At 47.0% G+C, this 10,234-nt stretch overlaps 1 protein-coding gene across 2 annotated transcripts in view; it reads right to left on the reverse strand.

Moving 5' to 3' along the window:
* Positions 1–10,025, reverse strand: part of LOC142757608 (alcohol dehydrogenase 1-like) — a 78,013-nt gene extending 67,988 nt beyond the window's left edge. Inside the window, exons 1-3 of one of the 2 annotated variants that reach the window (XM_075860633.1) lie at positions 9,766–10,025; positions 3,347–3,412; positions 2,384–2,525 (exon numbers count right to left, since the gene is read on the reverse strand). In XM_075860633.1, coding sequence (XP_075716748.1) covers positions 2,384–2,525; positions 3,347–3,412; positions 9,766–9,783 — 226 coding nt within the window. In that variant the 5' untranslated portion in view covers positions 9,784–10,025. Of the gene's footprint in view, positions 1–2,383; positions 2,526–3,310; positions 3,413–9,765 lie in introns of both variants that reach the window. The other variant, XM_075860632.1, reaches the window with a different exon arrangement.
* Positions 10,026–10,234: the final 209 nt, after the last annotated feature.

Raw genomic sequence — 10,234 nt, forward strand, 5'->3', positions numbered from 1 at the left:
CCCCCTCTTACGCCCACTCTTCTTTATACTGTATGACAATTATTTGTTGTAGTATCTCAAAGGGTCTGAGGAACCTGGGAGCAAACTTGTAGGAAGGCACCTTTAGACAGATATTCCTAGAGGACAGCTAGACTTTGGTACATGGCAAATACTGAGGCGGCTCCCTTCTCCTAGTATCTGCCTTTTGTTTCATGCGATCGACTGCCTACAGAATAGAGGACGGGGTTGGCTGCCAGACCTGTAGAAGGTCTCCAAATGCAGAGTCAGATGCAGGTACCTGGGCTGTAGCCGGAGCAAGAAGTGGGGTTCGTGGATGTTGGCCGTACACAATGTAGAATGGTGTGGAAGTGGTGGACTCACTTGTGTGGTTGTTGTATGAGAACTCGGCCCATGGAAGAAGCTGTACCCAGTCATCATGCCGCGTGAAGGTGAAGTGGCGAAGATAATTCTCCATGATTTGGTTAATCCTCTCGACTTGGCCATTGGACTGGGGATGGTAGGCTGAAGAAAAGTCCAACTTCACGTCTAGAAGTTTACAGAGGGCTCTCCAGAATTTTGAGGTGAATTGAACCACCCATCAGACACAATATGTAGGAGCAGGCCATGCAAACTGAAGATGTTCTGGATGAAGAGCTTTGCCAGTTTTGGAGCAGAAGGTAGGCCGGTCAACGGGATAAAATGTGCCATCTTCGAGAACCGGTCCACCACCACCCAGACCGTATTGCATCCTGTTGAGGAAGGAAGGTCTGTGACAAAGTCCATTGCTATATGCTGCCAGGGAGCATTGGGCACAGGCAGAGGCTGGAGCAGGCCGGCAGGCTTGGAGTGAGCAACTTTGTTGGAAGCACACACCGTGCAGGAAGCGACAAAGTCCACAACATCTTTAGGCAGTGTGGGCCACCAGAAATGATGAGCAATCAGATCTCGCGTCTTACGAACCACCGCGAGTCCGGCCACTTTGGAGCGGTGTCCAAGGATTCTCCTCCTGTCTGCCAACTGCGCAATCGTCCTGCCCGGAGGGATGTGTCTAACTTGCTGAGGGTTAGCAGAAATAATGCAGGACAGATCTATGATACGTTGAGGGGACTCCACAGTGTCCTCTGTTTAAAATGACCTAGACAGGGCATCAGCCCTCACATTTCTGTCAGAAGGACGGTACTGGAGCAGGAGAGAGATGCCGCCCGGCACTCACTTTTCCATGGCCGTGGCCGTCGGGGGGCAGGTGAGCATGACGGTCCGCAATTGTGAACATTACATAGTGTATGTTAGTAAATCCCATACACTACAGTGGAGAGAACTGTGCTTATGTGTGCCCTCTTTGATTTTTCCTTACTAGAGCAAGGTATCCCCAGTCTTTCAATAAGTAGAAGTCACATATGGAACCCACACCTATCAGACATTTATGGAATTTACTGTTGATATGTCTCAGATGGGAATACAAGTTGTACTGTATCCCTTGTGAGTGGTATAATCTGACAATGTGGCCCTCTGACCAAAAATGGGTGAGGACCCTTGGCCTAACACAACATTTTTACCAGGGCAAGTCAACATTGGTAAAGCCCCCCGGGCAAAAAAATTAGTCGGGGCCTTTTGCCCAGACCTACTACAATTGCGACAAGGTTTGGTCATGCTTGGTGGAGGCAAACAATTAGTTGGGAGCCACCTCCCTAGTCAGAGTGTCATATAATTTGTGGTTAAGTTACAATGGCTATACACATCAGATCCAACCAATGTTGTTTGGATATACCAAGAGATTTCTTCCAGTTAGCAGTTCAGACTAATGGAATTCCGGACAAAAAGAAAGACGTTTTGGCTTCTATGTTTTGCTGCTGGGAGCGTTTAAAAAATGCTTGAAAGAACTGGGAGATGGAGGACCCAAGGTGGTGAAGGCCTCTGTAATTTGGCCCTGATCAGCTTTGAGAAGTATTAGGTCTAAACGGATTTTCAGCCTCTGGGTGTAAATAATGGTTTCATTCACTGAGGGCAAGCAGAAATCTTAAAATGGTTACAGTATATTAGAAAAATTTTGACTTTTCATTATGCAATTATTAAGTGTTATTTACTTAAAATCAGAAAACCCCTTGTATTGTCTTATATTTAGGTCTTCAGTCTGCTCATTACAAGTCAAGATCTGATCTATGCCAAATTTACGCTGCTACACATTGCCATTGTCTTTATTTAGAGAGAAGGACAGGATCAGATTGGTTCACGTGAGATGAGGAAAGCTTCTCCCAAGGCTTGAATTCCTCATGTTCCAACGTCTAATTCATGTTGCGGGATAAGTTCACATAACGATAGATGAGAAGAGTTCACGGCTAATGCCTAAAATAGATTCAAATGAATAAAGACATTCATGTTCATATTTTCAAATTCTTAACCATACCTGCTTTTAGTTCTGTCACTTGTTCGCCAACACTTTCAACTATTCCAGCTCCTTCATGGCCAAGAATAACTGGAAAATTTATATTTTTCATATCTCCTTGCAAAGCGTGGTCATCTGTCCGACAAATTCCTGAACTAACTATCTGTATACGGTAAAAGTAATCTTTAGGTAATAAAAACATTTGCTCCTAATATTTGTATTAGAGTACATTGTATAACTCAGGGGTGTAACTATAGGGCCATGGAGCCTGAGTAGGCCAATGAGGGGATGAGTTCTATTTAAGATGTATTATGGTTGTGGGGGGGCATTAGAGATTTTTGCATTAGGGCTCAGGAGCGTCAAGTTACTTAGCTTTTGCAACTCTTTGCATATTGCATTGAAATCTTTGGGGGGGGGGGGGAGAGAGATTTATTAAGACTGCTTCATACGCCAGTCTAAATCTAAGCATAGTTGGAGAAGTGCACGCCTCTTAATAAATTAGGCCATCTCTGCACCTGAGAGTCAAATCTATGCCAGCTCCAAAATTGTGTTAGGTCTAAGTGAATTTAGATTACTAACTTCTTGAGACCCATGCAGTACAGCAAATAGCTTGCCCCCAAATGTTATCATTTATCAAATTTTATTTATTATTTTGTCTCCAACTATTTTAGTTCCATATCATTGTTTGTGGTGTGTGAGCAGGCCGAGTACATGAGCCATAAAAATGTTAGTGCCTGATAGTTAGTCAAGCTATGTATTTAACCTAAAATGGCATAAAGGCAATCGGCTTACCTAAAGTTTTATGGAAAGCTACAGTTACAGTATGTGATAAAAAGTCAAGTCACAGCATGCTAAATTATAATTTCATATTTGGTGCATTGACAAATTCAGATCTGATCTACATCTGTAGATTACATCAGTTAAGGCAGAAAACTCTAAAAACATTACTTTAATCCGAACTTCATGAGCTTTTGGTGGTTGTACCTCCACCTCTTCAACGATAAGTGGCTGATGTACACTCCACGCTACAGCTGCCCTGCATTTTATAACCTACGGTTAAAAAGTTGTATATTAGATGATTACATTTATATAACCAATTCTTCCTGCAGAGCCATTCCATTCAGAAATGTCTCAGCCTCCATGCATTAAAACAGCTTGAGGCGAAATTAAAAAAATGTATTTATTTATTCTTTTGCTACATAAACTTAGGACCATGAGGCTTTATGGCTAATGAAGTAGGTGTTCCATCCAGCCTAGGAGGAAACATTTTTGAAGCTAAGGAGAACATGCAAACTCCATACAAAGGTTAGCCGGTAAGGTTTAAACTCCTGACTTCAGATACACAATTCAACAGCGCTATACATATCTATAAGTAGTTATCCTATTGACCATCTTTTTAATGTACATACTTCACAACACTCTAAAATGCATGCTGGAGGGATTACCCTGTAAGCTAAATTATATCCACATATCTGAGACCACGTACTCCACCCTTCCAGCGTTAAGGCCAAAACAGGGTAAACAGGGCAATGATCAGCCGATAAACAAGCAAATGCTCATTCTTTGGCTGATTGTATAGTTTATGCAACCTAAACTATTATCTGTGTCGGCAGCACATCTAACTGTATAAACAGGGAGACGTGCTGTCGACATGATACTAATGTATGAGGACGAGCGATCGGCGTACGAGCGCTCATCTCCATACATAGCTCCTTGTGAAAGGAGAAAACCAGCGCTGATCAACGAGCTATCTCATTGATCGGCGCTCATTTACACGGCCCACATGGGGTTTCCTGGGCCCACCAGAAGACATTTTCTTGCTGCTCTCATTGCACACCCAAGAAAAATGATCAGTAATGCAATTTGTATATACAAAACATAAAATGTATTTGCTTAAATTGGAATTAACTTTTAATTTAAAAAATCTGGGCCCATATCGATTATTTATGCTGCTTGGAAAGTCTAGTTTATCTGAATATTAAAGCTTCAAAAGATGTTTTCCAGTTAAAACTCAGGATAGGCCATCAATATCTTATCAGGCCCTTCATCACCGGCTCTGTACTGTAAATCGCCGACAGACTTGTAGCAGTGGTTCAAAGTATTACAACCTTTTCCATTCAAGTGAATGGGAGGAAGCTGTAATACTGTGAACTGCCGCTACAAGTCTGTTGGCGATTCACAGTACGAGCATTGACCAGAATGAAGTGGAAACAGCGCTCGTATTAGCGCTGAAGAACCCTGCAAAACAGCTGATCGATGGGGGTGCCGAGAGTCAGACCCCCACAGATATTGATGGCCTATCCTGAGGATAGATCATCAATTTCTTCTCACTGAAAAACCCCTTTAAAGGGTTTGTCCACTCTTTTTATTTTCCTAATTTATTATAGAATAGGAAATTATACCGTTTTCTAATACACATATTTTTAGGATTCTCCTCTCATACCCTTCTTATAACAGTGCAGTAGCCTCTGTATTTAGAAAAAAAAGAAATGGTATAGTTAGGGCTAGTTACTGCACAATGCCATGCTCTAAGGCAGGGGTCTCAAGCACGCGGCCCGCATGCGGCCCCTGGGGCTGTCATCTGCGGCCCGCGGGACACAGAGCCGCTAGTATCAACAGCGATGTCTGGGGCTTCCCCAGAGCCTGAGTCCCGGGTAGAGTGCTAGTATCGGCTCTGCTCCGGGACTCTGTGGAATTCCCTGACATCGCTGCCCATATATGGACAGTGTGTCAGGGTCTTCCCCAGAGCGGAGTCCCGAGCAGAGCGCTAGTACAGGCTCTGCTCCGGGACTATGATGAATTCCTGACATCGCTGTCCACATATCAACAGCGATGTCTGGGGCTTCCCCAGAGCCTGAGTCCCGGGCAGAGCGCTAGTATCGGCTCTGCTCCGGGACTCTGTGGAATTCCCTGACATCGCTGTCAACATATGGACAGTGTGTCAGGGTCTTCCCCAGAGTGGAGTCCCGTGCAGAGTGCTAGTATCGGCTCTGCTCTGGGACTCTGTAGAATTTGCTGACATCGCTGCCCATATATGGACAATGTGTCAAGGTCTTCCCCAGAGCGGAGTCCCGGGCAGAGTGCTAGTATCGGCTCTGCTCCGGGACTCTGTGGAATTCCCTGACATCGCTGCCCATATATGGACAGTGTGTCAGGGTCTTCCCCAGAGCGGAGTCCCGAGCAGAGCGCTAGTACAGGCTCTGCTCCGGGACTCTGATGAATTCCCTGACATCGCTGTCCACATATCAACAGCGATGTCTGGGTCTTCCCCAGAGCGGAGTCCCGTGCAGAGTGCTAGTATCGGCTCTGCTCCGGGACTCTGTAGAATTCCCTGACATCGCTGCCCACATATTAACAGCGATGTCTGGGGCTTCCCCAGAGCGGAGTCCCGGGCAGAGCGCTTGTACAGGCTCTGCTCCGGGACTCTGTGGAATTCCCTGACATCGCTGTCCATGTTTGGACAGACGATGTCTGGGGCTTCACCAGAGCCGGAGTCCCGGGCAGAGCGCTAGTATCGGCTCTGCTCCGGGACTCTGTGGAATTCCCTGACATCGCTGCCCATATATGGACAGTGTGTCAGGGTCTTCCCCAGAGCGGAGTCCCAGGCAGAGCGCTAGTATAGGCTCTGCTCTGGGACTCTGGGGAAGCCTCTGACATCGCTGTCCATACGTCGACAATGATGTCAGGGGCTTCCCCAGAGCAGGAGTCCCAGTGATGTCAGGAGCACAGCTGGAGTCCCAGGAAGAGCCTACTAGGCAGAGTGCCAGAAGCGGCTCTTCTCCGGGACTCCAGCTCTGGGGAAGCCCCTGACATCACTGTGGTAGCATCTGCGGAGGGCACTGTGGCAGCATCTGCGGAGGGCACTGTGGCAGCATCTGCGGAGGGCACTGTGGCAGCATCTGCAGAGGGCACTGTGGCAGCATCTACAGAGGGCACTGTGGCAGCATCTACAGAGGGCACTGTGGCAGCATCTACAGAGGGCACTGTGGCAGCATCTACAGAGGGCACTGTGGCAGCATCTACAGAGGGCACTGTGGCAGCATCTACAGAGGGCACTGTGGCAGCATCTACAGAGGGCAAAGCGGCAGCATCCACAGAGGTCACTGCGGCAGCATCCACAGAGGGCACTGCAGCAGCATCCACCGAGGGCACTGTGGTACTATCTAAAAAGGGGCTGCCCAATCTTGACATGTGTGCTAACTGAGCCGCCGAACTGCATTTAGCGACACTTAAACTGGAAAGCTGGATTGTTGAAATAAACACGTGGAGAAATATCTCACATTTTAAACCTAGCGGTATTATTATAGTAATGTAGTATTATTATTATAGTAATATAGTGTTATAGTAGTTCAAATAACTAATTGATTAACAATAATTTTGTATTGTATCAAATTTGAAAGTAATGCGGCCCGTCAACTTCCCATTTTTTCTATATGCGGCCCACTTACCCGGCCGAGTTTGAGACCCCTGCTCTAAGGGTAGGAGAATGTTGCAGGCTTAAGAGCAGTGCCTGCACCAGGAGCATAACTTGGAAACACTGGGCCCCATAGCAAACTTTAATATTGCCCCCCCCTGTAGACAGTGCTATACAGCCCTCCTGTAGACAGTGCTATACAGCCCCCCCCCCTGTAGACAGTGTTATGCACCCCCACCCCTGTAGACAGGGCTATACAATCTCCCCATACAGTGCTTTACAGCCCCCCCTGTAGACAGTGCTATACTTTCGAGCATCACAAAGAGCGAAAACCGATGGGGCGCGCGCAGCGCGGCAATTTTTTTTTCTTTTGTCACGCCTCCTATCCCACCCATACACACCCGTTCAGCCCACACAGTATCATGCTCCCATAGTGCATCCCACACAGTATAATACCAAATAGATGCCCCCATACAGTATAATGCCCTCAGAGATGCTGCCATACAGTATAATGCCCACACAGATGCCCACATATAGTATAATGCCCACACAGATGCCCCCATACAGTATAACGCCCACACAGATGCCCCCATACAGTATAAAGTCCAAACAAATTCCCCCCATACAGCATAATGCCCCATAGCTGCCCCATGCAGCATAATGCTCCTATAGCTGCCCCATACAGTATAATGCCCACACAGATGCCCCCATACAGTATAATTCCCCCAAAGCTGCCCCCAATACAGCATAATGCCCCCATAGCTGCTCCCATAGGGTATAATGCCCCCATCTGCCCTTATATAGTACAATGCCCCCTTAGCTGCCCCTAGTGCCAGTGCCCATATAGATAGTGAAACAGTGCACATGTAGATAGTGCCCCTAGATAGTGCCACAATGTCTATGTAAATAGTGCCACACCCCCCTTGAAGATAACGCCACCCCCCATGTAGCTAGCGCCATTGGGACTCCCTCTAGGAGAGGAATCCCCAGCCAGGGCATAGGCCGGGGATTCCACTCCCACGGGGAAGCCCTGATGTCACTGTCATATATGGACAGTGACGTCAGTGGCTCCTCCTTGAGCAGAATCCCCGCTGCTGACTCTGGCCGGGGATTCTGCTCCAGGAGGAGACCCTGACGTCAATGTCCATATATGGACAGTGACCTCAGGGGATTCCTCTAAGAGCGGAAGCCCCAGACAGATCATTGGCAATTGGGATTCCGCTCAAGGAATAGCCACTTACGTCACTTTCCATACATGGACAGTGACATCAGGGCTTCCGCGAGCACAGCGCTTAAAGTAGCGCTGTGCCCGGGGATTCCTCGGCGAGCAGGTAAGCTCTCTCTGCTCTGAACTAATTCTGAAGCACGGAGCTGATTGTTTTCTGCTTCAGAATTAGTGGCTACTCCTTGAGCAGAATCCCCATTGCCGATGATCTTGCCGGGAATTCCGCTCCTAGAGGAATCCCCTGAGGTCACTGTCCATATATGGACATTGACATCAGGGGCTCCTCCTGGAGTGGAACCCCCAGCCAGAGTCGGCAATGGGGATTTCGCTCAAGGAGTAGCCACTGACATCACTGTCCATATACTGTCAAAGGCTTCCCCTGAGCGCGACGCTTAAAGTAGCGCAGTGCTCCCTCTGCTCCTCCACTCTTAACTAATTCTGAAGCAGGGAGCTGATGGATCCCTGCTTCAGAATTGGGTTCAACTGTATCTAAAGTTGACAGCGGGACATAAGCCCAGCCGCCCGGGACAGCGGCACACCTCCCAAAATCCGGGACTGTCCCGCTGAATCCGGGATGGTTATGGCAGAGCAGGGAGATACCACCCTGCTCTGTTACAGTGTTCAATAGTATCTGAGTCCGAAGGATTGAATGTGGCGTCACTTCCGCTGTAGCAGCCATAGCCTCATCCTGCGGGCCCCGTAGCAGCCACTATGAATGCTACAGCGGTAGTTATGCCACTGTCCTGCACCATCCACAGTGGGTGTCAGCTGTAACATATCTGACACCCTGCTGCAATGGCCGGTAACAGAAATGACTCAGATGTCGGATGTTTAACACCTCAGATGCTATGGTCAATGCTGACCGCGACACCTAAGGCCTCATGCACAAGACCGTAGCTGTGTGCACGGCCCGTGATTGCAGCACGGACGGCCATGACGTGTCATCCGCGGGCCACCCGCATATCACGGACAATGCACAAATTGATTTCAATGAGCCAAGACCGCAAACCCGGACCGTATAATTGACTTGTCCTATGTTTGTGCGGTCTGGGTTTCTGGGCAATGCACGGACCGTGGAAACCACGGTCGTGTGCATGAGTCCATAGAAACGAATGGGTCCGCAATTCACCCGCAGATTTTCGGATTAATTGCGGACGCAAAAACACGTTCGTGTGCATGAGGCCTAAGTGATTCAACAGATGGAGGAGGCCCTCATTGTAAGCCCAAACAGCGCCCCCACAACACTATCACAGTGTGCCCACGGATTACGTCCTTAGGTTGGATCCACGCGGGACGGAAATGCTGCAGATTTTCCGTGCAGAATTCCATGTGCAAAACCCTGCTTATTACAGTCCCAGCCATGTGGATGAAATTTTCCTGTCTGAAATCAGAGCATGCCTCGTATTTACAAAAACCGCAGCATGCTCATTCTGTTCTGGAGATTTCAGCCTTTTCAATGCAGAGGACAGGAAATCCGCAGCAAAATCTGCACATAAAACGTGAGTATTTTGCAGCGGAAATGCTGCAGGAAAATCAGCAGCATTTCCATCCCGTGTGAATCTAGGTTTAAGGGGTTAAAAATCTGAAACACACAGGTAATCCCTGTTCGATTAAATCTAACAGCAAGTGCAGCCTGAGCTTTCAGAAATCATTTTGTGAAAATGCTAATCTTTTCAATTTCCTTTCCCTGAGGTTTTATTTTCACTGAAATGTAACTCCTTGGACTCTTACATCTAATAATAATAATACCGCAATAGCTCTTACTTTTCCTGCAGTATCCATTCTTACAATACGCCTTCCTTGTTAGCAGCAGAAAGGATCAGGCAGCCTCTTGTACACAGTTCCTCTTCCTAAACCCACCCTCAGTCACATGATGCTAAATCCATCAGCTGCTGCTAATGTATTGTGCTGAGCCCAGGGCTTTTGGCCTTCTTTGCACAATATAATGTATCATTATTTCTTTAAGTCACTTTGTATTCCATTTTTTGGGGAGGTGAGGTGACCAAAAAACAGCAATTCTGGTGTTTTAATTAGAATTATTATTTTTATCTATTTTTACTGCGTATCAATTATGTTTATTATGTTATTGTTTACATTATTCTTGAATTTTTTTATTTTTTTTTGGTGTTAAACTTTATTCGTTATTATTTTTGTACAATTTTTTGTGCCACTTAACTTAACCCCTTCTCTCTGCAGCCATTTCTTGGATTTTCACTTTTGTTCTTTGCACTCC

This window comes from Rhinoderma darwinii, chromosome 1 (assembly GCF_050947455.1).
Source record: "Rhinoderma darwinii isolate aRhiDar2 chromosome 1, aRhiDar2.hap1, whole genome shotgun sequence".
Classification (NCBI taxonomy): domain Eukaryota; kingdom Metazoa; phylum Chordata; class Amphibia; order Anura; family Rhinodermatidae; genus Rhinoderma; species Rhinoderma darwinii.